The sequence below is a fragment of the Chrysemys picta genome, chromosome 8 (assembly GCF_011386835.1).
Source record: "Chrysemys picta bellii isolate R12L10 chromosome 8, ASM1138683v2, whole genome shotgun sequence".
In the NCBI taxonomy this organism is placed as follows: domain Eukaryota; kingdom Metazoa; phylum Chordata; order Testudines; family Emydidae; genus Chrysemys; species Chrysemys picta.
In genome coordinates this window covers 53,580,806-53,608,526 of record NC_088798.1, presented here as the reverse complement: position 1 = coordinate 53,608,526, position 27,721 = coordinate 53,580,806, and the positions used below count along the sequence as shown (strand labels likewise).

The 27,721-nt window shown below is 44.7% G+C and overlaps 1 protein-coding gene across 2 annotated transcripts in view; it reads right to left on the bottom strand.

Annotated features, from left to right (window-relative positions):
* The window catches only part of NIBAN1 (niban apoptosis regulator 1), a 123,123-nt gene extending 96,269 nt beyond the window's left edge, over window positions 1-26,854 (bottom strand). The window contains exon 1 of one of the 2 annotated variants that reach the window (XM_005290712.4): window positions 26,502-26,854. In XM_005290712.4, the coding sequence (XP_005290769.2) occupies window positions 26,502-26,556 (55 nt within the window). In that variant the 5' untranslated portion in view covers window positions 26,557-26,854. The remainder of the gene's footprint in view (window positions 1-26,501) is intronic. The other variant, XM_042851281.2, reaches the window with a different exon arrangement.
* Window positions 26,855-27,721: the final 867 nt, after the last annotated feature.

Here is a 27,721-nt window from a genome sequence, read left to right as displayed (position 1 = left end):
ATGGGGTTCCACATGGTAGAGAACCTACATTTTGTCCATTTTGTGGGCTCTTGTGCAGGTAACTGCCTCTCATGGCTTCACTGATGGGAGAATAAATCCTATTGGGTCAGATTTTCAAGAGCTCAGCTCATTTAGGCACAAAATTAAGTGGCCAGATTTTTAAAAATACAATGGGTGTCAAGTTCTTCTGAAACTCTGGCCCTAATTGTGGGTGTTAATGACTTGAAAATCTGGCCCAAAGCATAGAACAAATCTCTCCTGTATACATAATGACTATATGCTGTCTTTGACTCACACACACAGAAATCCCAAGCACACCATAGGAGTACTGCACTAGGATCCCAGGTGGCATAAACAGGTCAGGGCGAAAGGACTAATGTAGCTGCCTTTCATCAAACAACTAAGGACAGAGATTCCATAATAAGGAGAGGACTTCTAATAGCTGATCCTTGTTTGATGGAGAGAATCACTGCAGAGACCCTATTACTATTGTGATGTGATTCTTTTTTAAGTAATTTATATAGCCTTATGCCCAATGCCCCTGTATGCTCTGCAGCAACCTGGGGCTAAATTCTGTGCAAGACACCCTGATTTCCATGGCACTCTGGTGTGGCAGATCATTGATTCTGTGGCACATCATTTAAAACTAGCCTGATGCAGAACCGTCCAAGTGCTTTTATCTAAACAGTGGTACCGTGAAAGACAAGGACAAGGGAAGGGAATTAAGCCAGGTATTGAGATGAATTGCAGAAGAACATGCCTTTGTATTCCTTCTGCAACTTATGAGAAATCTAGGAATAATGGTACTTGAGGAACTGTCAAGGAGACTACTGTGCAGATGAACATTTCATGCTCATCCTTCCAGTAGTATGGCAATTGACTATCATGAAAACAGGCATGGATACTATAACCATCCCTTAACAGAAGATTCCATATAATTAAAAGACCTATCTCAAAAGTCTTTTCACTATGGAAATACAAATAATAAAATAATCACCACCACCAAGATATGTGTGCAAAAGCTAGTGGACTGGTGAATATATCAAAGTAAAAGTGTATGCACTTAGGCTAAATATACAGCAAAAGGAACTCAGCTGCCTGAGATTACTTTGTATTTTCATGTCTACTGTGCCTGGGTTTTTATAATTATTTTGAAGGTCATTTATTTTTAACCATTAACATGATATTAAAGAAGTACCTGATTTCTTAAAAATAAGAACCATTCAATGTAGATCAGTTTAATAGGCCAAGATTTTCAAAAGTGGCTTATGATTGTAGGTTTCAGTTTCAAATCCCAATCCGGATTGAGATCCATGGGAATACTACCAAGGTGACTGCAGGGGTGGTCCCCAAGCTTCCCTACCTGGTCTTAATTGGCAGGGACTTTCCCAGGTTTAAAAGCCTAATCCCTTCCATCAAGCTAGGGAAGGGCAGTAAACCCCGGGCAGAAATGGAAGCACCCATGGATGGCCCTTCCCCAATTTTTGTTGGGTTTTCCCCAGAGTTATTTTCACCCCCGCGAAGTCCCGGAAATTTAGATGGGAAAGCAGGGCAGATAAAAGATTAGGAACCAGAATTTTGGCAGCAAACCAGAGAGCTGCCCTGGTTGGGAAGCGGCCCCATCAGGGAAACCACAAGGTAGCACGGAGAAGTGGAGACCAAGAGACGGCCCCCAGCATGAGTGGAAGCACCCCAAGGGACAGAGGGGAGACTGATTGAATAGAATCAGGCCAGATTGGTCCCACACATGAGTGTCTTGGGCAGGACCAAGCCTATGACCCACTGTATGTGAGGGAGGAGGTAGTAGAGGTAAATGGCGTGCAAGTAGAAGGGAAAACCAAAGGCCCGGGGCCATACTATATAATCAAACATGATCTGTTGTACCAGGAAGTGCCTGTGACATTGCACTCCATATGTTTATGGAAATATGCTTATGAGTGTAAATATAATGTAACTGGAATATGCTTTATGCAAAAGGTCCCTTGTAAGGTATCATTACAAAGCTTATAATCTACTGAGTGTGTTCATCCTATTTGTATGAATGTATCATTCTTGTACCTGAAGCTAGAAATATGAAGTATTACTCTGAAGTCCTATTGTAACTATGCAAAGTGTGGGCCATTAATGGTGGCTTAGAATCTTGATGGCTCCCATTAACCAGGACAATTGGTTGTAAATGGCTCTGTTTACTTGTAAGTCTTCCTGTATATGTGTGTGCTGGCAAGTGGGCAATGAAGTCTTACAGTGACATCTGAACATGTCACATGACATGGAATCCATCTTAAACTTGGTGCTTTTCCATTTAGAAGGAAGAGTGGGAACCCAGAGAGAGACAAAGGATTCCCGCCTTCTGAAAAAGATATCAAAGGGAGCAGAACAGAACGAAGAGGGTTGTCAGTCATGAGAAATCCCCTACTTACCACTTGAGCTGGAATTAAGAAGAATTGTACCAGGGGAAAGGATTGGGCCCAGACTAAGTCGGAATCTAGTCTGTGAAAGAAGCTTATTGGAACATTTCTGACGGTGAGATTTACCTGTCTTCAGTTTCTTAAATGTACTAGGCTTAGACTTGCGTGTGTTTTATTTTGCTTGGTAACTTACTTTGTTCTGTCTGTTATTACTTAAAACCACTTAAATCCTACTTTTTATATTTAATAAAATCACTTTTGTTTATTAATTATCCCAGAGTAAAGGATTAATACCTGGGGGAGCAAACAGCTGTGCATATCTCTCTAACAGTGCTATAGAGGGTGGACAATTTATGAGTTTACCCCAGTGGTTCTCAAACTTTTGTGTTGGTGACCCCTTTCACATAGAAAGCCTCTGAGTGTGACCCCCCTTATAAATTAAAAACACATTTGTATATATTTAACACCATTATAAATGCTGGAAGTGAAGCGGAGTTTGGGCTAGAGGCTGACATTTCACGACCCACCATGTAATAACCTCGCGACCCCCTGAGGAGTCCCAACCCCCAGTTTGAGAATCCCTGGTTTACCCTGTATAAGCTTTATACAGAGTAAAACTGATTTATTTGGTGTTTGGATCCCACTGGGAGCTGGGTGTCTGGGTGCTGGACTTGCTGAGCAGTTTTTGGTTAAAGTCTGCAGCTTTGGGGGCGTGGACAGACCTGGGTCTGTGTTGCAGCAGACTAGCATGTCTGGCTCAACAAGGCAGGGTTCTGGAGTCCCAAGCTGGCAGTGGAAAACAGCTGGCAATTCCAGCATGTCCGGTGACAGCCTCAAGGGGGTCTCTGTGACTGAACCCATCACAGTGCCAATACGGGGAGGAAGTAGTAGAACAGTTCTTGGTGCCATGTACACACACAAGGGCCATATTAGAATTAGCGCACAGTCATCTGTTTGGGGGACATTTAGGAGCAGATAAGACCCTGGATAGAGTCCTAAAGATGTTCTACTGGCCGGAGGTATGGGCGGAAGTCCAGCGCTATTGCACCTCCTCCCCAGAGTGCCAGCTACATAACCCCGGCCTCAGTTAAGGGCCTCATTGGTACCCTTGCCTATAATTGAAGTCCCTTTTGAAAGGATAGCCATGGATCTAGTGGGCCCACTGGAAAGATCAGCCCGGGGCCACCAAAGCATACTCGTCATCCTGGACTATGCTACATGGTACCCTGAAGCCATTCCTCTAAGAAACCCCATGTCCAAGGCAATCTCAAAAGAACAGGTCCAGGTTTTTGCTAGGGTAGGCATCCGTAAGGAGATCCTGACAGACCAAGGGATTCCCTTCATGTCGAGAGTAACGAAAAACTTATGTATCCTGCTCCACATCCAAGCCTTGCAGACCTTGGTCTGTCATCCCCAAACAGATGGTCTAGTCGAGCGATTTAACCGCACTCTCAAGAGCATGATACGAAAGATGGTGGCCCAAGACGGAAAAGACTGGGATACCCTTCTACTGTACCTGATGTTTGCGATATGAGAGGTTCCCCAGGCATCTATTGGATTCTCCCCCTTCAAGCTACTGTGCAGACACCACCCAAATGGCATATTAGACATCATAAACGAGGAATGGGAGGAACAATTCAACCCGGGGAAGAATCTCATCGCACATGTGGCCCAGATGAGAGAACGAATGGCCCAAGTGACCATCATAGTGCAAAAGCATTTGGAGAAAGCACAAGAGGCCCAGCTAACCTACTACAACCGTCGGGCAAAAACACTGAAATTTCAGTCAGGAGAACGGGTGCTGGTACTGGTACCAGCAACAGAAAGCAACTTCCTGGCCAGCTGGCGTGGACCCTATGAGATCGTTGAAGCTGTTGGGGAGGTGAATTATAAGGTGAAGGAGCCAGGCCACCGAAGGCCAGAGCAGATCTACCACGTCAATATACTGAAACCCTGGCTCGATCGGGAGATGTGCCTGGACATCCTGCCGGCTCCATCCCATGCAGAAGGCCCAAAAGGACAGGTAAGGATATCCCCCCGAATTAGCCCCAGAACAACGAACAGAGATGATCCAGCGGAAGCAAGACATGTTCTCCACACAACCAGGCCATACGACACTGATCCAACACCACATCATCTCCTGACCCGGAGCAAGGATGACGATAAAACCATATTGCATACCAGAGGCAAAAGGAGAAGAAATTATGGCAGAGGTATTGAAGATGCTGGAACTCTGGGTGATTGAGGAATCCCACAGCCAGTGGTCCAACCCTATTGTCTTGGTCCCCAAACCTGACGCCACCCTGAGGTTTTGTAATGACTTCTGGAAATTAAACGAGGTATCCCAATTCGATGCCTACCTGATACCACATATCAATGAGCTGGTGGATCAGTTTGGCAAGGCCCAATACTTGACCACCTTGGACTTGACAAAAGGCTACTGGCAGATCCCCCTGGCTGAGGATGCCAAGGAAAAAACTGCTTTCTCTATACCTTACGGCCTCTTCCAATATACCGTCCTCCCTTTCGGGCTCCAATGGGGCTCCCGCGACTTTCCAACAGCTGATGGACAGATTACTTCGACCCCATGCCAAGTATGCTACCACCTATTTAGACGATGTAGTAATCCATAGCCCTGACTGGGAGACGCACCTTGGGGAAATGGAAGTGGTACTAGATGCTCTTAGACAGGCCGGCCTCACCTCTAACCCATCCAAATGTGCAATAGGGCTAGCCGAGGCCAGATACCTTGGCTATGTAGTCGGAAAAGGCCTAGTGAAACCCCAATGGAACAAAGAGGAGGCAATACAGGAATGGCCCCGACCAATCCGCAAGAAGCAAGTCAGACCGTTCTGAGGGATAGTGGGGTACTATCACTGGTTCAGTCCTCACTTTGCCCCGAGGGCAGTGCCTCTGACCGACCTGATAAGAACTCAGGGCCCAGAGATAGTTAAGTGGACCGAGGCAGCAGCAGAAGCTTTCGCAGACATGAGGATGGCCCTTTGCAGTCATCCAGTGCTCATAACCCCAGATTTCAAGAAGGAATTCATTCTACAAACAGACGCCTTGGAGGTAGGTCTTGGGGCTCTCCTTTCGCAGATGGTGGGGGATGAGGAGCACCTGATCCTTTACCGGAAGCTCCTGCCCAGGGAGCAATGGTACGCCGTAGTAGAAAAGGAATGCCTAGCGATTAAATGGGACATGGAGATTCTACAGTTCTACCTACTTGGGTGGCAGTTCACTCTTGTGACAGACCACACCCCACTCCAATGGATGCACACAAACAAGGAGAGGCGTGCACGAGTAACTCACTAGATGGTTCCTATCTCTACAGCCTTTCCACTTCTGGATACAGCATAGAGCCGGAAGCCAACACGGCAACTCGGATGGCCTGTCACGACAACTCTGTCTCTCATCCCAAGTAGCCCAACCCCATAGTGTTAAGGGGGAGGAGGGCAGGAAGGGGGCAGGGAATGATATGTGATACAGCAGGGTCAGGGAGCAGTGGGAGAGGGGAGATATATAAGCCCTAGGCTAATTAAGGCATGGTTCCCTGTAGACTAGGGAAGGTTCTACAGGTTAATTGGAGCATCTGTAGTCAATTAAGGCCCTGTCAGGAACCTAGTAAAAAAACCCTGCTTCATGCAGACAGGGTGGTGTGAGGAAGGAGAGAGGACTGGATTTTGGAGGTGTGTTGCTGAGAATTGAAAGACCAGCGAACCGGAGTAAGGGAGACCCTGCCCCAGTGTCAAGGACCAAGGGTAACCCTACCCAAGGGGGAAGAGGGTAAGAAACTCGCAGGGGTTGATAGGGCTGGTGCTCAGTGAGGAGCAAACCCAGACTCCTTCCCTGCTTCCCTCCTCTACCACCTTCACGGGCCACTAGCGGGGCCCTTGGCACCCCAAGAGCAGGGACAAGGGGTGGCGTCCTAGCCCCCCCGCCAAAAAAAGCATGGGACCTACCATACCAACATCAGCCATTCTGCCACAAATGTTAAAGAACTGGACTAGATTCATCCCTGTTCTAACTCCATTTATGACAACTGAGTTGCACTAGGGGTGAATTTGGCCTAATATTTTGTACCTAATTCTCTTGTGCTTTCAGGATTTAGCAAGGGAAAAACATCTTTAACAAAGTTACAGCCATATTTTTACCCAAACCAAGTCTGGTCTAGTGGTCTGAACACCATTCTAAAAGACCCAAACTTTTGAGTTTTAATCCTAACACCCTCAATCACCCTAGACAAGTCACTTGACCATCCCACACCTTCATTTTCCTATCTATGAAGCAGAAAGTATAGCACTCACTCACCTTCATCACAAGGGTATTTCATGCTTACCTAGTGACTTTGTAAAATGCTGTCAAGGTTGCTCTGTGTTAGCAGTTTCTCTGGCTTTAGTGCAAATGCACATCTAGGCAGTTATTTGAAAATACCTAAGAGCCAAATTTTGCCCTTTTTACACTCTGTGCAACCCCATTATCAGCAACAGGACTGAACACAGTGTAAAGGAATTTGCACCTGTGTAGCAACACCTCTAATGTAGATGGTCTGCACTGGAGTAAAATGGAGCTTGCACAGGGTTGACTTACACCAGTAACTTACTGGAACTGGCCTCCAATAATGTATCCGATAATCTAGGCAACTCTAATATGTTTTCAAATACTTTGCAAACAAAGGAATGTGTTAAAGCACATGGTGTCCTCCCCATATATTTCCATATGAGAGTTGTGACTAATAATCCTTCTCCATTATTAAAGAAAGATGAAAACAATTGCCACTGAATACTTATCAGTGGGATGTAAGCATGCTAGATCACTTCAGAGCATCAAGAGAGGAAGTGCTTAATGGTATGTGTGGTAAGAGGAGGCCCTGAGATATAAACCTTGGTATCAGAGGCCCAGTATGAGGCCTGAGGCCTAAACTAAAGTAATGGTCAAGACTTTGCTAACATAAAGCAAGGTTAATCTGTGAGCCAGAAGCAGGCCCTGCTCACAGAAGCTGGCAAGGAAAGGGCTGATGCTGCAAAAAGAGACATACCTAAAAGGCACTGGACACCAGATATCAGAACACACACTATACTGGAACATTCCACAGATAACATGGAACAGGCCGACCCATCCCAATGACAGGGGCAAAAGGGTAAAATGATGGATAGAGTTGTTTTGATCAAACCAACATGTACAAGGTGAGAGGCGGCACCTTACTACGTAGAGGGGTTGTACCTTGCTGCGTAGAGGGGTTGCACCTCAATACATCAGGAGTGATGTGTAACTTGTTTGTATCTGTGTATAAGAATGCATCCCTGAGTGGATATCTTTGTCCGGCCACGGGGGCAGTGGAAAGTCCCGCCACTGAGCCAGGTCCTTGCCAGGAGGCACTTTCTCGTAGTATGCCCGGTAGACTAAGTAATCTACGGGGAACTGCAATTGTGTCCGAGATCGCAATAAACCTGGTCGACATGACTTTGCATCTTACTAGACTCTGTGGTTATTGGGGGTTCTTTTCAGGTCTGCTGTGTCAGCTATCTGCAGAGCTGGGACAGCACACAGAGGGAACATACGCACGCAGCAGAGTGATATCAACACAGAAGAAAGCAGAGCACCACACCGGTAGCATCTGACAACAGTATGATTTCCCATTAACACGTGATTTGTTTATGCAATTTGAGATGCTGTAAACCAGATTAAAAATCATATTCTTCTAGTAAATCAGCTTCGATGGAGGCCTGGATGATTCAAGGACCAAGAATAGAGTATAAACGCCTTTAATCTTTAGCTAATATGTTCAAATCAAGCCCATTTCAGTAAGGACTGAAAGTTATTACCATGTTGTGGCTTCTCAGTGGCCTACTGGTGGTCTTGTTTTAGACCATGGTGCATAGAGGCCTGCATCACAAAATTGGCACAAAATCTGCCTTCTTGTAGGTTACAACACAAGGTGAAGGTTACAATGAAGATTACAATCAAAACAGCACTCACAAAACAAAAAAGAGTTCCCAATCTGATCTATACATTCCACCCCACCCCACCCCACCCCACCCTCTCTCTCTCTCTCTCTCTCTCTCTCTCACACACACACACACACACACACACACACACACACACACACACACACATACTCTCCTAACATCAGCATGTCCTGCCCTCCCAACACTACATTTAAAGTCCTCACTCCAAAGGACGGAGATCTAGAGCTTATACTCAGAACTGGTGTAATAATTAGGCATAATGTATTTTTTCCTAACCTAGCTCTCAAATTGCTAGACCATTTTAGCTGACGCTTTCCCAAAAAATTCAGTTTGAGGCAGCCACCTGACGGAGAAAATTTCAGCCCAAATGGTTAGAGTCTGGTAAAGTTATCAGCAACCAAAACCAGGGTCTTACAATGGAAAATGTCTGGCAACCTACATTATACACAGTGCTACCTATAACACTGGATCAGTGAATATCCTTTATTATGAAAAATACTTATGATAATACTTCACTGAATATGCTTTAAAGGCCTGTGGTTTATTTTGTAAAAGTAATGATGTCTTAAGAATATGAAACTTCAGTACAGAGCTTTGCTATTTCATTTTTTTCCTTGAAGTGGAATGAAGCTACCTTTTCCTTTAGTGTGAATGATCAGCTTTACAGAACAGTGAAGTGAAAATAATCAAAGTTTCGCTATGAGTTAAAAGAAAAGCAAAAAAAAGGGAAAAAAATCATATTTCCATATATATACTTAGACCCTGATCCAGCAAGGAGCTCTGTGTGGGCATCACCTTGCAGAATTAGGTCTTCAGTCATCATCAGCGTAACTATGAAACACATTCTAGAATCACAAATAGCAACTGTGGTTTCATACATAGGAAGAAAGAGATCACTTGCGAAACAAATTTTAGAGTTTTACAAAGATAACCAATGAGATGGGTTTAAGAAGTGCTACTTTAAGGAACACAGATGAACCGGCTGTATTCTGAGCCAGAATTCTTGTTAGTGCTATCCTTTCTACCTCTTAAAGGATGGTATGCCTGCATGCAATTGAAGAGAATGCTGAATAACTCTTTGATGGGGATTACATTTCTTGTAATATTGCTAATGCATGTAAGGCCAAATCCTTGGCTGGATTTTGCTCGTGTTTAGGTCTCAAAAGTAGCAGAGATTCTGTGTTGGTGCTGCTCAGCCAAACAAGCTATTTGAGATGCTCTGCAAGGGAACCTTACAATCCCATATGCACTGAGGGCTTGCCTACACTTACTTGGGGATCAACACACTGCGATCGATGCATCAGTGGTCAATTTAGTGGACCCGCTACATCTACTGCAGATCGCTCTCCCATCGATCTGTTGACATAGCGTAGTGTGGACCCCACGGTAAGTAGATCTAAGTACGTCGACTTCAGCTACATTATTCACATAGCTGAAGTTGTGTAACTTAGATCGATCCCCCCCTGTAGTGTAGACAAGGCCTGAAAGAGCCAGCCTTTGAGTTCCAAAAAGCTTGTGGGCTCCCTTGATTTGCGGAACCTAAATGTATAAAAGGAAAATCTCCGATTATTTAGTATTATACAAGCAAGTTTCTAGACCTTTTGCAAAGACTGGGCATGAAAGTATAAATCAATCATTAGGGATTAAAAGGACAGCTGGATTCAACTCTACCACATATTACAAGATATTAACTCTTTCTAGGTTGTCACTGAGCTGAGCATACACTACACTATAGACAGGCATCATGGTTTGGTGGTTCAAGCACTGGTCTGGGAGTCAGAAGATGTGGGTACTATTCCTGGTTCTGGTACTAGGTCATCTTAGTCAAGTTACTTTACCTCTGTTTCATTCTTTACATGTCTTGTCTAATTAAGACTGTAAGCTCATTAAATCATGGATTGTCTCACTCTGTGCAGTGCTTAATATAAAGCTCTAGTCTTTGTAGGGGCTTTTAGGTGCTACCATAGAAATAGATGTGATGCTGGCAGACCAAGCGCCAGCTCACATCAAGGCCACTAGTCCTCACTGACCACGGAGAACTGTGTAGCTGGGATGTAACATTTAAGCATTTGCTGGGTTACCATAAAAGTATTTGGTCTGAAATTGTAAGCCCAGTCAGAGAGAAGTATTAGCAAGTGTAAAAAAACTAGTTTACACAGAGGTGTCCTCTCCTCTCCAGCAAAAAAAAAAAAAGGCCCACAGACACCAGACAAGCTAGTTAGGAACATCAGTGGACAAAAGACTTTGTGGATTATTTTCACCCCATCCATGAAGAGAATACATGCACAAGTACTCATCCCATCTGCTTGAACTCTGGGGGAAGGGAATAAAAATCCTTGTCAAGAAGAAATTATCTCTATGCTGCTTGAACGGTGAGGGGCAAAGATTCACAAGCATAAGCAAGGGATCCCCAGCTGCTTAGCTTGGGTTAGCCCTAGAGGACGGATAGAGTTTGCATATTACAGAAGCTTCAGTTGTCTTTTGGAACCTAAGACTGTACATTTGTGTGTGTTTGTTTACCTGCTTTAACCTTCTAAATAATTCTTATTTCTTAGTTATTAAATCTTTAGTTAATTATTATAAGGTTGGATATTCTAGTGCTTGAGAAGTTCACACTCGATACTGGTTGGTAAAATCTAAATATAGAACTCACAACTAGTTTGGGATTTGTGTCCTGCTTCTTAACAGTCTGCCCTGAGGTTGGTACTCATGCTCACGAGCCATTCCAGACAGCTTGACATTAGAGCTCAAACCCAGTTTTGAATTCCCTTTCTAAAAGAGCTCTTGTTGCAGTGAAAGAGGATCAAGTTAGAAATCTGAATTTGCCTTAGAAGCACTGTATAACTGATTTAGAATATAAGCCAGAGTACCTGAAATTTATTAGTCTGACATGTGTCAGGTTTATGCAAAATGAGTTTGTGGTATCAGCCCAATTTCAAATGGATAAGAGTTCACGCTGTAAACATCATTACCACCTCAGCTGGCATTGGTCACACTCTTCTTAGTTTTCTTATCAGAGAGGCCAAAGATGGAATGAACAGAGACTGAACTGTTTGTCTTTTACAGGTGATCTGTCCAGGTCCAGCCTGAGGCCACACTGGAGGGGGAGGGGAGAGGAAGGGAAACCACTGTTCCTGCCAGTGCTGTAGAGAGCACTTACATTTGCAAGGCTGTCAGTTAACCAATGATTTCACTTACAGTACAAATCTTAAAAAGAAAAAACTCATAGGGCCAGATCATAGCCTGCCCTTGCACATATGTGCAAAGTGGGGACGATGCAAAGAGCCTTCCTCTAATGTGGCTGACCCCTGTGTGAGGGCATAACTGCAAACCCCCAAACACACAGGCATTTGCTTCTCCAAAGGGATGATGAGGAGTCAGGGCTTTGACCTTGCTCTAGCAGCAAAATGGGCCAGCCACAGAGTAGAGTGCATACTGCACATGCACCTGCGTAAAGGGTTGGCCCAGTTCCTGTGCTGTCCGAGGGCTTGCTCTTGCCCCTATTAAAGTCAGCAACAACTCCCCATTGCCTATTGTGAATGCAGAGATAGGCTTCAAAAAGTTCCAGTAGTCACCGTCCGGAGCTCAGGTGCTTTACACCTTCCCTCTACTTAGGCCTGTTCATTAATGACTCAATCTGGTCCATCGTTTATTGAGAAGGAAGTAGTAGCTACGTGAAAAACACTTGAATTATTTGGCGTTGAACTGGGATTTTCTTAAGGCACAAAACACACTTGGTGCTTTATTGTGCACACACCACAGAAGGTGGCTTTGGGACTTTTGTATCCATAGTGTAACCCTCAGGAATGTCAGATCTTTCAATTCAAGGCATCAATCTCTTTTTATTATTATTATTATTATCTAATCAAAAGATACCAGAAGGATTCAGACTTTTTAACTTCCTATATTCCCTCTTAGGTGCCAGCTGTCCCTCAAGTAATTCTTTTCCCAGTATCAAAAAATATAAACTGAATTATGCCCTTAAAAGCATTGCTAATGCCCAATACTATGCAGGTTTGAAGATTTTTGTTGCTGGCGATGGCTGAAGATCAATCCTTAAGGCCTAGGATACACCTGAGGCCTTGTCACAAATTGAGATTGAGGTCTTAAGAATCTTTAGGACTTAACCATGTAATCAATCCTACTGAGATCTTGGGAATCCTTGTGTAAAGTTAAGCATGTGCTGTATGCAGAATCAAGGCCTGGGTTTTTTATGTATAGTGGTGGTCAAAAAACAGGATACAGTTTTCACAAAAATGTTGACTAACTCCTCAATTTTTATTTCTTCCATAATATATACCATTCTCTTCCTCTGCCCAGTGATAAAGACTGTTTCTCTGGTAACCGGTGCTAAGGTTATGGATGTGGCTGAGTTCCACTCACTCAAGACTGATTCCAGAGCCTCTTATGACCCTGGAAGAGACACTGGGAAAGTCAGGTACAAGAATATTACAGAATCCACTTTTAGGGCCTTCCCTCAATTGTTCATGTTTTCAGCTGAATGATTTTTTTTAAATGAAAGTTTATAATCTTGCTCTATAGCCAGGAAAGTCTTCCCAATAGTAACCAATGCTTAACTCAGCCTTACATAAAGCAGTCTCTAGCCAAATAGCAGCAACAAAGGTATGAATCATTTAATTACCCTCCTCCCAAACTTACCTTGCTTTAACTCAAGTGAGGTGGTGTTTAAGGAAAACTGCACCCATTTTGCTCCAAGCAACAATCTGAAAATGTAAGTGGCCAGAAACATTTCTCACCATGACTATACTGAAGCATGGTTTAAATTTAATTGTAACTGACACTTCTGAACTGAAGTGGGCTGTAGTCCATGAAAGCTTATGCTCTAATAAATTTGTTAGTCTCTAAGGTGCCACAAGTACTCCTGTTCTTTTTTCTGAACTGAAGACAGCCATCTTGTTAATAATGTCATTTGAAGCCAAAGGGGTTGCACCAGTGTAGCCGTGAGCTCAATTTGATCCCGTGTCTTGGTTACCCATAACATCAGCTAACATTCCGGGGTGAATTCTCCTCCAGTATAGATCCTTTGAAGTCAGTGGGGTTCTATCAATGTATCCAAGAGAAGAACTTTGTCCATATGGTTTATATATTGTAATATAGTATTAGCATAATTATGCAGTTATGCATCAATCTTTGGTTCATTTACATCTACCTCATTTGGTGAACAGCTAAAGCATTGTGTACCATTATGCTATTTATACAGATTGTAATCTCTTGTGGGCAGGAACCCTGTCTTCACAGAAGCCTGCAAAACACCAGTACACCCATTCTCTTATAACTTAGAGAATTTTTTCACTTGACCAGAGCTCGGAGAGCCGGGAAGCGATGTTTAAATACTGTAACCTCCATGTATTATGTAAGCCTTATGTACTTTGTAAAATATCAGTTAGAAATACTCTTAAAGAAAGTTAGAAACTGGATTACAGATTCTTCCACTGAGCTCCCATGCCACAAATTTTACAAAGACAAGTCGCAAGATGGCCACTAGTTTGCAGGATATCTGCCTACAGCGGAAGTTTCAGAAAATGCAGCACGTAAGGATATATCCCTTTAAGCCATGCATAAGGCACAGACTTGTCCCCAGCCCACAAAGAGCCCACTGCCACACCTGAAGTCTCTTTCGAGGCATAACTGTATTTTCTAAACATAGGCAAATCACAAACACTGTTCCTCAGCCCACCCTGAGCTACAGGTCCTACAGTATTTTCCCCCTTGTCTCTCCCAGTCCTTCCGGCTTCAGAGCCCACTGCAGGATTCTTCCATGACCTTTTAACAAAGCACTTTCTCCCAAAAGGCTCTTTTCCCACTACCTCCCCTCCCAGAGGTAGGGGGAGGCTGGTAGCCACTCCCAAGCAACCCATTCCCACTCTTAGCCCACCAACCTTATTGACAGCCTGGCTCTTTATAGCCCCAGATGCTGGCCCACCATCTTAACTGGCCAAACTGGGAGCACCTGTTCTAGCACAGGGGTGATGGACCTGCTTCATTTAAAGGGGCCAGCCACCCTGTGACACCACCATTCATCTGTATACAAGAACCCCAGGACTGCTGGCAAAGTCAATCAGCATGCAGAACTTCTTACTGAGTGTGAAGCCTACTGGTGGAGCCTAGCCTATAAGGCGGTATTGGATGTGTTCCTGTACCTGGATTTACTTCCTAGCAAATAGCATGCAGCAGAACATAACAGCAAAGGTTAAACTCGAAAACAAAATTAATCTGGAAATTTTAAGAACTTTGAGTGCAGAGCTAGAGTCACTCAGTGCAACTCCCACGCAGCAACTGCAGTTCTGGGTCCATTGTCTTTGTTTATATTTGCTCTTTCCTCACCCATTGCCTAGGAGGCAATGCTCAAGTGTTTTCTAAGGTAGGATGCTCCTGCCTATCCAATATTCCTTTAAATCTTCCTTTTTATTTTCCAAACTCAACTTCTGTAGCAACTTCCAAATTAGCACCTCTTCTCTTCCCAGAGAAGAATGGGCATTTTACTGTTCTTTGTTTAATTTTTGCATAAACATGAGAAGATGTGGATTGCTTTGGTGTAACAAAGCCTACGCTTTGCCACTGGACACTGATACGTTTGCAGGGCCCAGTGCCCAAACTCAAGTGCATCTTCCTAATACCTTCCTGAAAGAGAGCTACAGATGAAAAGTGCTATATATGAAATAAATATACATAGACAGCTCCAGATATATGTAACATTTTATACTATATCCTCAGTTACAATCCAGCTCACTTGCAAAAATTCAAGACGACTGATTCCCTAAACACTGCCATGCATAATTTGTACAGATTAAGAGAAAAAAATCTCATCAGAATTTGCCAGTCTTTTGCAAAATTCTGTTCTACTTGCAGACATACAGCAAGTTAGAAACTGAAAGTATGTATTACAGTTTAACAGAAAGTCAAATGTACAGTCTGAGAGCTACCCTGTAATCTCCTCCCCCCCAAAAGGCCCAATTTTTCATAATCTATTCCAATTTATTCTTCCATTCTCCAGTGTCCCTGTTAATGATTAAATTCAAACTGGCTCCCTCACTTGTTACAGCTGAATTCCACAGCTGCCTGTGTTCACCCTGCAAAAGCAGCCTTTCTTCAAGTTGCAAGGACCAACTTCTCTCCTCGATACCTAGGGGATTTGAGAGTATAACTTCAAAAAATAAGTTTCAGAGTGGTAGCCGTGTTAGTCTGTATCAGCAAAAACAACGAGGAGTCTTTGTGGCACCTTAGAGACTAAGGCATATTTGGGCATAAGCTTATTTGTGGCACCTTAGAGACTAAGGCATATTTGGGCATAAGCTTTCGTGGGCTAAATCCCACTTCATCAGATGCATGGGGTGAAAAATACAGTAAGCAGAATATATATTACAGAACATGCAAAGATGGGAGTTGCCTTACCAAGTGGGAGGTCAGTGCTAACAAGCCAATTCAATTAAGGTAGAAGTGGCCTATTCTCAACAGTTGACAAGAAGGGGTGAATACCAAGGGACAGAAAATTACTTCTGTAGTGCTAACGAGGCCAATGCAATCAAGGTGGCCCATTACCAACAGTTGACAAGAAAGTGTGAGTATCAGCAGAGGGAAAATTACTTTTTGTAGCGACCCTACACTCGGGTCCAATATAAGCCCAAATAAATTTGTTAGTCGCTAAGGTGCCACAAAGGCTCCTCGTTGTTGTTTTGTTTTTTTTCCTTCAATAAATAACTGACTGATTTCCCTATTTCTTCCTTGTGAATAAAGAGGAAAATAGGCCCCGTCTAGTCTCTAAAACCCTCACATACAGAACATAGTTCTATTTGGAAGTTGAGGATGTCCAACAACCTCAGAAGTTCATTGCATTTAATTAATCATTAAATGATTAATTTCATCCTCAATTGTAAATTATACTTTTATTAGTTACATACTAACCTTATAGACAAAAACAATTACTAGGAGCCCATTACAAACAGAAATAACTAATAGTCTTCACAGCTGAAAGAAAATTAGCATTATAGGGAAGATTTGGTAGTGAAGAGTCAAAAATGTGGTATTCTGTATGGTTCATTACTTCATGCCAGATTCTCTACTCAGTTACAACTGTGCACCCCCACCTCATTCTATGGACAGAATTTTCAGAAGGGCTTAGCACTAGAGCTGTTTAAAAAATATATTTTTTAAAAACACATACAAAAAAGTGTTTTGCAAAATGTTTCATAAAAATGATCATCTGTCATTTTTTCCCAGCTTTGCTGGAACCAACAATTGGTGGTAAATTTTAAGAAGAGCGCAGCTCATATTTAGAGTCAGCTCTGGGTGCTGAACTACTTTGAAAGTCTAGCCCCAATTATGGGTGCTGGGTACTTGAAGTCTGCTCTTAAACCCTTTCAAAAATCTGGCCCTATAAAGCGCATATGGATTACTGAGCAGAATTTGGCCCATTAACTCTAAATTGGGAAACTGGTAAGACCTGCCAGGTCATCTTGTGCATTCTCCAGCTATGTAGAATTGTTTTCTAGACATTACACAAGTATTTTTTCCTTGTTAATATTAAATGTCTCAAACAATAAGGCGTCTGCTACTTTCCTTTGAAATCTATGGCATGGTCTATTAGATCTTGCTATCAAGAAATTTTTCCTTAATTTCACCACATTACTTCTAGTTCTACTCCCTAGTACCACCCTAAATAATGCCTTTCCCTGTTGGGTGTTGCACCCACTATTAGACAAATTATGTTACACACACCCGGCCACCACTACAAATTTAGTTCAAGCTTAGTCAAGTTAGGTTTATAAAATGTTATAATTTTTCCACATAAATCAGTCCCTCCAGCCTCCTACTTATCATTGTCACTCTTTTCTAAACTACAATCTGCAATTCCTTCTTTTAGGGCCTGATCCAAGATCCATTTAAGTCGATAGAAAAACTTTCTTTAACTTCGGCAGGTTTTAGGTCAAGCCGTTAGCATTTACATTTCTTATATATTTGTCATTCTGACATCCTGGGGAACTTAAAAAAAATCAACTCTTTTAAACCTATAGTAAATTAAATACCCCCTTCCTGTGTGGAAGTAACAAGAAAACCCTACCAATTCCCAAGACTGCAAGCCACGGTAGTGCCCAAACTCTGCAGAGCAGTGTAAGGTATGGGGGAGCTGGATTTCAAGGAAACCTGTAGATCTCCAACGTACTACGAGGTAAGGGGAAGTCAGGACCCCAGTGAGCTACTAACAAAGAAAGTCCCAAAAATACAGAGTTTAAGAAACAACAAAATGGACAAAGCCTTTAAACTGAGGTTGCAACTACATATGTTGAACAAAAAATCTTACAGTATTAAAGCCCTAAACCCTTAAAAATATCAAAGTGAACAGGTAAGGGAAGAGAGATAAATACCTAATTCCACTCTCAGTTCATATAATCTCTTAAATGTATATGTGTAGAGGAAGTGGTGTTGGCAGCTCAGCGGTGATGCACTCTTCCTTCTGAGTCAGTACTGATCTAATACGTCAGTAGGCACTGTGCTGCTGGAGGTGCCATCTTTTAGATGGTTGTGTTCATTAAGGATCCTATGCCACTTTCTATAAGATTAACATTGGTGTTAACCTTGATGTCTTGTCCAAATTCCAAATAGGGCAATTACACATGCATACTTACATTCCACCTGCAGTCATAATTGGCTGTGATACACAGCCCTAACCCACTATCAAGTGTTGCTGTGTGCTATTAAACAGCTGCTGCTTTTCAGCACAGAGATTACTACTTTTCAGTGAGGAAAATATTCCTTTGGAGAGAGATTTTCAAAATCACCTAAGGGATTTGGATGCCTGCACCAGGGACTAACCCACTCTGGTTTCAGGTCATCCACTGCCACTCAGGTGATTCTGGGGCTCCCAGCAGTTAGGTTGCTGAGACAACTTATCTGGCTAAATCACAACAATCCAGAGTTGATCCAAAGGAAATGTAAATAACAGAATAAATAAAATAAATCTTCTACACTAGACAATGCCAGGCACAGCCCCTCTTCTTTTTAGGGTCTGCCTCTTCTTCAACACTCCTTAGCCCATCTGTTAGGCTCAGCTTTCAGTCCCCCTGGGCTGGAATCAGTCTCTTTTCCCCAGGGCCGGCTCCAGGCACCAGCCCTCCAAGCATGTGCTTGGGGAAGCACCTGGAGGGGGGCGGCACTCACCCGGGGAGAGCGAGGCCCCGGACGGGCTTGCCGCCCTCCTCCCGGCACTCCGGCCTTTCGGGGAGAGCAGGGCCATGGCGGGCTCTCCGCCCTCCTCCCAGCGCTCCAGTCGGCCGGGGACAGTAGGGCCGCAGCCGGGCTCTCCGCCCTCCTCCCGGTGCTCCGGCCGGTTGGGGAGAGCAGGGCCGCGGCTGGGCTCTCCGCCCTCCCCCCGGCGCGCCAGCCACCGGGGAGAGCGGAGCCGCGGTGGGCTCGCCGCCCTCCCCCGGCACTCCAGCCAGCCGGGGAGAACAGGCCCGCAGCCGGGCTCGCCGCCCTCCTCCCGGCGCTCCAGCCGGCCGGGGAGAGCGGGGCCGCAGCCGGGCTCGGCGCCCTCCCCTGCTGCGCTCCCCGCCGGGGGATAAGGGGGCGGAGGGAGGCTTTTTTGCCTGGGGCGGCAAAAAAGCCAGAGCCAGCCCTGCTTTTCCCCCATTGTTGATGGGAATAAATGTACCCCCTCAGAACATGGCAATATAAGGGAACTCACCTTTTACTGTGGGTTCCCATCTCTGTGTCCCAAGACAACTGGGATATCCACCCCTGTACTGCAAGCTGCCCTGTCTTTTCTTCCCTGGCCTTTTTCCTATATGTTCAGCCTGGCCTTCTCACTGACCCTTTCCTGCCTATCCTCCTGCTCTTTAACAGAGCATCCCCTTCCAGGTCCACTCTCTCTGGGTTCTCCCTCACCGAACTCAAGCTGACCTTTTCATTTCCCTGGAGGCCTAGCTCTGACTCACATGCTCCCATCATATTCATCCTGGACTCATTCCCTTTCCCTGGGGTGTCGGACTACAGTTGGGCAAGTGTAGCTGTGCCCCAACCCATTAAGAGAGCCAGTTCCCCTGTAAGAATACCCTATTCTCATCAATTTCTAACGGAAACTGAACATCCGGATCTCTGAAGTGACATTGAAAACTCTACCCTATACACTTCTGTTACTTAACCCTCACAAAATCCTAGTGAGTGAAGTAATTACTGCATGAAGGAAAATACTGAGATCCTCACATGAAAGGCCCTATACATATATTTTTTCCATATGCATCTTGTTAGACATTTGTGACCTTCTCTCCCTGACCCAGCCCTCAGCATGGTGATCCAGGCCCTCATGGCTTTATGAGTAATCTGTATGCTATACCTAGTGAGGATCATGTGCTAACTACATGTGCTAGTGAGGATCATGTGCTGAGCCATTACACACATTGAATCTATTTCCCCATGTTAAGTATCTTCACACGTTCTTGTCAAGCTGTCTGTAATGGGCTACCTTGATTATCACTACAAAAGTTTTTTTCTCTTAATTAATTAGCCTCTTAGAGTTGGTAGGGCAACTCTCATCTTTTCATGTTCTCTGCATGTGTGTGTGTATATATATATATCCTTACTATATGTTCCATTCTATGCATCCAATGAAGTGGGGTGTAGCCCATGAAAGCTTATGCTCAAATAAATTTGTTAGTTTCTAAGGTGCCACAAGTACTCCTGTTCTTTTGGCGGATACAGACTAACATGGCTGTTACTCTGAAACCTACAAGAAGAATGTGGACACTTGCCTATTGAGAGTTGCTGGCCACAGGGAATATATTGTATTAGCATTTCAACAACTACACTGGCTTCCCATTTGCATTCAGGTACAGCTTTAGGTGTTGACTCAGATGTATAAATCCCTCAGTGGTTTGGGACCTGGATATCTAATGGCTGGCCCCTGCCCCAGCTGCCACAATAGTTGAGTAAGTTGGGGTACTTGAGTTTACAGTCTCCAGATTTGATAATCCTGGGGCTGATAGCAGGGTGTTCTCAAAGGGTTGGACCCTTGTCTCTGGAATTCACTTCTCCAACTGGTTCATCAAGGCCTGAATTTGTTGACCTTTAGGTCCCAATACAAGGCCTAACTTTTTTTCTAAGGGTATGACTACATTGCAATAAAACATCCCTGGCTGGCCCATATCAGCTGACTCGGGCTCTTGCAGCTCAAGCTTCAGGGCTACAAAATTGCAGTGTAGGCATTTGAGTTTGGGCTGGAGCCTGGCATTATCATTCCCTTCTTATCTCTTGATTTCCTTCCATGCTATCTCATGTATCTGAAACCCCTTCTTGAGCTGGTTCCACCCTCTCTCCTCAAGGGATATTTCTACAGTAAAGACCTTACAGCAGCAAAGCTGTACCGATGCAACTGCTCTGCTATACGATCTCCCGCGTAGCCACTCTATGCAGACAGGAGAGAGCTCTCCTGATGACATAATTAAAGCACCTCCAATGAGCAGCAGTAGTGATGTCAGCAGGAGAGCATCTCCCGCCAACATAGCACTGTCATACCAGCGCTTCTGTCCGTGTAACTTACGTCAGTCAGAGGGGTGTTTTTTTCACGCCTCTGAGCGACATAAGTTTTACCAATAAAAGTGATAGCATAGACATAGCCAAATTCTCCTTAAAATATTCTTCTTCCTGGAAGTCGCTATACTCTAGTACTCCCCTCAAATACACAAGGAACAAACAAAGCCCGGAACCGTGGAATCTACCAGAGTGTCTATTTGTAAGCAAAGTAACCACATGATGTTACTACGTATCTTATTCAACCTTACCCTTACCACACATCACATCAAGTAAAAATGTGAGACGGGGGTTATCTTATTACCATGTTTGAACACGGAGCAGTGTAGATAAGCCCTTAGAGTCAGATCCCAAAGTCTTTACTTAGGGGCTCCTCTAAATGGAGACACTCAGAAAAATTAATCCAAATTAACTAAAGATGTGAATTTAAAGTGGATTAGTTAAACTGCATTAAACCCCCTGTGGACTCTCTCGTTCAGAATTAAAGTGGCCTTAATTCAGTTTGAATTCACTGTGAATTAAGCAACAGAGGGTCCTGTGGCACCTTTGAGACTAACAGAAGTATAGGGAGCATAAGCTTTCGTGGGTAAGACAGCTTTCGTGGGTAAGAAAGCTTATGCTCCCTATACTTCTGTTAGTCTCAAAGGTGCCACAGGACCCTCTGTTGCTTTTTACAGATTCAGACTAACACGGCTACCCCTCTGATACTGTGAATTAAGTAAACTAAATTAAATTAAGGCCACTTTAATTCTGAATGAGAGTGTCCACAGAAGGGTATAATGCAGTTTTACTAATCCACTTCAAATTTACACTTTCCGTTAATTTGGATTAAGTTTCCTGACTGTCCATGTAGACAAATCTTTACTTAGTCAAACTGCCACTGACTTTAAAAGGGATGGAATAAAAATGGAGTAAGAACCTCAGGATTTCGTCTTTAGGTTGTACACTCCTCAGAGCTGAGACTTCATCTTTTATCTGTCAAGCACCATGCACATTTGCCCATTATGGGCCAAATTCACTATTGGTGCAGAGGTCTGGCAAAGCCTCGTGCACTGCTGAAACCTCACATAGGAGTTGTATGGGTGACAGATGAGCGAAGCTGCTACATCAGGGTACCGATGAACCACCTCAAAATACTAAACTGATCTCTGCACAGAAATTTATGGGGCTGGTATGGAAGGTCAGGAGCTGCAGATACTAACTAAGCCTGCAAGCTGGAATAGTAGCCTAGCGCCCTGACACCGATTTGGGCGGTTGTGGAAATGACATTCATAATTACTGAACATGGTGCACTCCATCTACACAGAGCGCCAGACACTGGGGCTTTATGCCAGTGGAGTGTTTCCCCCTTTCTAAGTTATTCCCATGCAGTCTAGGATATGTAGCTGAATGCTTTTTGTAAATAAAATAAGACATATGTAGTACGATTGTTAAGCCTGATCCTGCAAGACTACTCATGTGAATAGTTCCACTGAGGTCACATGAATAAGTGTTTGGGTTTAATGTTATTTAGAAATTCACATGCTACTAGCATATAGTTTCATTGAAAAAAAAAGAAACAACAACAACAAAAGGGAAAAAACAGCTGACTCTTCTCATTTTGCTGTTATTTCTAAAGCCCTCCATTACCCTTGTTGTGAAAAACATTCAACTGACTTTCTAAAATTAAGCAAGATTGTTTTAATTGCTTGCCTTTCTAATATAAACACTGATTTATCCTCCTCCCTTTTCGAAAGAGAAGCATGGTCACATCCTCCCTGGTTTCTAGAAGAACTTGTCCCATGACCTCTACCAAAAGATAGCCATTGATAAACAAGGTCTGAATCTTGCAAACCCCCACCAAAGCCAACTGGAATATTGTTTGGGGTGCACTCGTTGGACTGGGTCCTAAATAGGTATCAAGAATTAAAGACACTCTTCCATCTTCCTCCCCTCTCCCACTAAAAGTAGTACTGTAGGCTGCTTTCTTCCCAAAATTAAAACAAATAAAAAATAAAAATCAACCATTATTCATAGCAGGAGTTTGAAGCAGGGACTGTTTAGTTACACAAAGACCCTTTCCAATAGATCACTGTATGCAGACTGAAAATGGATTATGGCCCGACTCATTCTAAATAAATATTTACTTCTTAACTGTCTGGCAATGGCTCTCTCCATTCCCCTCACAGACAAGAGTGCCAAGAGCAGAAACTTGCAAACGTTTTTGCTTTCATGCATTTAAAGGGCTCATATAAAACAATCTTCTTAGTATCTGCAGTAACTAGGTATTGGTCCTTTAAGAGACTCTCAATGCTCATCATCAGGTCTCAATGACCAAGAAGCTGAGATACTGGCTTGAAGTTGAAAATTATACTGGGACAAATCTTGCCCTCTTGTTCTCCCCCACTGTATGAATGGCAGGAAGGGGAGCCAAGGAGGAGGAGCCCATTGACATGTTTCTCGTGGGTCTGTCCTGTGCTGAGTCTATCCTCCACAGTCTGGAGGAAACTACCAGAACTGCAGAGGCAGCTGATCTCCCCCTCTTGCACATTAGGAAGCATACAAATCTTCCATGTAGCCTCCACAATTTGGCCCATCAGTCTTCATCTGATAGTGATTTATTCATTTTAAATCTTTCTAATTTGAGCAGACTCATGAGAGACACAGTTCATTATTCATTTTCCATGAGGTTCCTAAAGGAGTTGCAGTTCTACATTCTTACTCCAGCACAGATCACACCACAAACTAAATAATGCAGTGAACGCCAACTAAAATAGCAAACATCACTGAGCAGTCAGACTGCATTTTGTACCAAAAGGGTTTTGACTCAGTTGGCCGTGAACCAGTAGGACTCATACTGGCCTCAATATAAGTTTTGTCTCAGTACTGACTATATGATCCCCCCCCCCACACACACACACACACACACACCTTTTTATACACATTTTGTTTAGCAAAAACAAATTTTCAGACATAAAATCGGCCACATAAACATCAGCTGTTACTACAGTGATGGGGGCATATATATATCTAGACAGACAGTAACAAAATGTTTGACACCTTTTTAACTATTTCCCTTTACAAGCATATATATATATATATATTCTGGAAAATTAAGCTGTCATTTTCTTTATCACTTTAACAATAAGCATATAAACACAAGTTTTGTAGCAGGTTTGACAATCCAGGTCCAGACACCCCAAGTGGAGAACAAGAGGGGTTGAACCCCAAGAATAAGCAATTGAATCAACTGATTGTATACAACGTTATTGTGTATAAATATACATCAAGTAAGGTCTTTTAATAAAAGCTTGTAATGTTCTGTACTTGATGGTCATTGGGAAAGATGTTTGCAGATTATGGCTATGAATTTATGCTTGCATAAATGGCCAGGTCTACATTGCTACTTACTTAGGTATAACTGACATTGCTCAGGGGTGTGAATAAGCCACCCCTCTCAGCAACATAAGTTACACCAACCTAAAAGCAGGTGTCAATAGCTATTGCCTCTCACAGAATGAATTTATTATGCCCACTGGAGAGCTCTCTCCTGTCAATATAGAGCACCCATGTAGTGCTTCTAGTGTAGGCTAGCCCTTTGCGTAGAACACTAATGGTAACTAGGGTGCAACTGCCACATCACTTCAGTGTGGGGAAGTAATCAGGCAGGGAGGGACACAGGCTAGTTGCTTCCCTGACACTAATTCCAACAACCTACTATGGAACAACACAGGGGAAGACAATAGTGGACTATTAAAGTTAATTGAAAGACATTGAAATTGAAAAGAAAATCCCAGTCTTGGATAACTAAGGAAGGAGGGAGTTTCCCCGGCTCTGTATAAAAATGAATTCCATAGTCTGAAAGGCGAAAGGGGAATTTAGATAATATAGAAGTGTAAAGCCTGAGATTGCATCTTTATGTTTATTTTCTGTGTAACTTGTCTGTGTTTGCTTTTCCTTACTGTTTCACCTTTGATTCTATGATTTCTCTATTAAACAAACTTTTATTTTACCCCAAACTGACCTCTGTTGTGCAAACTGTGGGGAGTGTGTTTGCCAAAGTGAACTGATAGGTGGGGAGAGATTTCATTCCTTGAGGGGTGATGAGCCGAAGTGGAAAAGTCTGAATGCCTGGTCATTAAGAACTCAGGGAAACAGATTTGGGGGAACTCCAGACCAGAACAGGGGTTGTTGAAGTCATTCTACAAGGAATAATTAGGTTGGTGGAAGGCAGAGTTTATGCTTTATGCTTGTAGGCTGGCTACTGGTGTCAGAGCTCTGAGCCACATAGACATAGTATTAAGGCACCCAACATTACAAGGCAGGTGGTGACAGAACCCCTTAGTGGTCTGGGTAACTCAAGTCCTTTCTGGATTGTCTTTCTAATCCAAAACCCAGAGGAAACTTTATTGGCTTCAAAGGACTTTGCAAAATCGGGCTCTTAGGGCCAGCATACAAAGCTGATAGTGCCATTTATAGGACCACAGAGTTGAGGTCTTGACATCAGGTGGACACTCTTTCCAGTTTCAGGGCATTTTGGCCCTCTCTGATTTCATGTGTTTATTTTTAGGCAAAGCATGGCCAATCATTAAGAGCAAAAAAGCATTATTATTGGCATGTGAAAAATCATTTGCTTTGAATCATGTTGGCCCTCTCTGAAGTGATCTGCCCCCTTCCTCAATTCAGCACATGGTTAAATGCTTTGCTGAAGTCCCACAACTTTAATGGGCCCCAGACAGCATGGAAGGCATTTTCAACAATGGCAAGATGGTATAGTTCACATACTTTCAATATATGATTGATAATTATCCAGTCTCAACTGCCTGGTTTTATTTGGTTACCCCTAAAATTGAAAAGCCTCCATCTGGAGAGGGCGATGCAAGCAGATGTATTTACTTTCCAAAAACAAAAATATTTGCCTCCACCGGTACGTTTCCTGCCCTCCTCCGCCTCCCCTTGCCGAGTTTACCTAATTTGTACACTAACTTCAGCCTGGGACTCTAGTTTACTGGGAGTCCCTCTGTAAAAGGGCACTAGCACCCAAACCCACCCATTCAGTCCCCTGTCCCAGTCCCAGGCAGAAAGGTCTGGGGCACTCTGTCATGCAGTGAACCTGCCATTCTAGCTGTGCTGCTTTCTGCACGTCTGGTCCTGGAGGCTCCTGAGAACAGGCTTTGCCTGATCCGTTGGCCGGTGCAGATACAGCAGGGTCGGTGCTCATTACAATGAGTTACCCAGAAGTATCAATTGCTCCTGCCTACCTCTCCGATCTCTCCAGTGGCCACTGTCCTGTCTGCCCGCTGCTTTCACTTTCTGCAAACACCGAACACTGCTAGACTTTTAAGAAGCACCGTTTCTCCCCAAAGCAGCCAGCTTCTCCCCCTCCCCTTCTCCTCCCTCCCCGGATTAAAATTCAGATGCAAACGTGGTGGTGTGGCCGCTGCCTGTCTCCTGTCACTGGGTCTCAGGGAGCATCCAGACTGGGAGGCAGCCAGCCGCCCAATACTTTGCAACTTCAGAACCGCCCCACGAATCGCCGCGTCCCCCCGCCTAACTTGTACCGACTCTCTGCGGGCCGGCAGGCAGCAGCGCCGTACGGTACCTCGGATGTAGCTGCATTTGCTCTCGTCCAGCAGGCTGGAGGCAGAGCCGCCCATGGCGCGGGCAGGGGCTACAGCGCCGGACACGAGCTGCGGGAAGGCGAGAGCGGCTCCGAGCGCTCCCGGGGCCGGTCTGCAGGAGAGGCGGCTGGCGTGGGGGAGCTGCGCGCCTCTTCTCAAGAGCCGCTCAGCCGCTTCGGATCAGGGGGGTGTTTTTCTCTCTCTCCTCTTCAGTCGGTGCGCAAACTTCCTCCGAAAGGCACCGCCTTCTCGTGCGCCTCCTCCGCTCCCCGGGCGGGAGAGCTCTTCTCGCCCCTGGGCTGGCTCCCCCATGTCGTCACTCACCTCTGTTCCCGCAGCTGGCTCCTCCCGCCCTTCTCCCTCCCCAACTTCTCCCCCCCTCCGCCCCGCCCCCCCTTCCCTCCATTTCTTGCTGCCCCTTCAGGTTTCACGGTTCCTGCTCCCCCGCCCCTCCTGCGGCTTCCCCCGCCGCGGGGCTGTCACAGTTCAGCGCCACTGTCCCCCTCGGGGAGTTCGGGGGTCCCCCTCTCCGGGCCCAGCCTCGGAGGCGGAGCCCGCCAGGGGAAAAACTGCCGCCCTCCGCCAGGTAGCGGGGTGTTAGCCCGTTTGGCGCCGCACAGCGCAGCCACAAGCAGCTGTGTCGTCCCCCCTCCCGCCAATCCGACACCCCCTGTCACACGCTGCCTGGGTCAGAACAAGGGGAAACCCGCTTGCACCAGGTGAAACTTCTCCTGCGTGGTGACTGAGGCTCCTTCAGACACTATATGTTCCCACACAGGAGGTATCAGAGGAAAAGCCCCCCCCCCACACACACACACACGTTCCAAGGAATTGGGGGGGGGGCGGAAACACACCCTATTTCAAGGGCAGATGTTTTTTTCCCAGAGGTGTGCTGGGATGCTATGGGATCCATGTGCCTAAATCTCCGCCATCACTGCCAATGTTACACTAAGGTTAAGAGCTTGGTCCTTAGTTTCAAAGCCCTAAATGGCAGGTGGGAAACCCGTCTGTGCAGGAGACAGACAGGATAGGGCTGGTCCCACCAGGGCCGGCTCTAGGCACCAGCGCACCAAGCATGTGCTTGGGGCAGCACTTTCCAAGGGACGGCACTCTAGCCCCCCCCCCCTTTTTTTCTTGGGGCACAGAAAGCCGTGAGCTGGCCCTGAATCAAAATGTTCCTTGTCAGCTGAAGCTTTCAGGC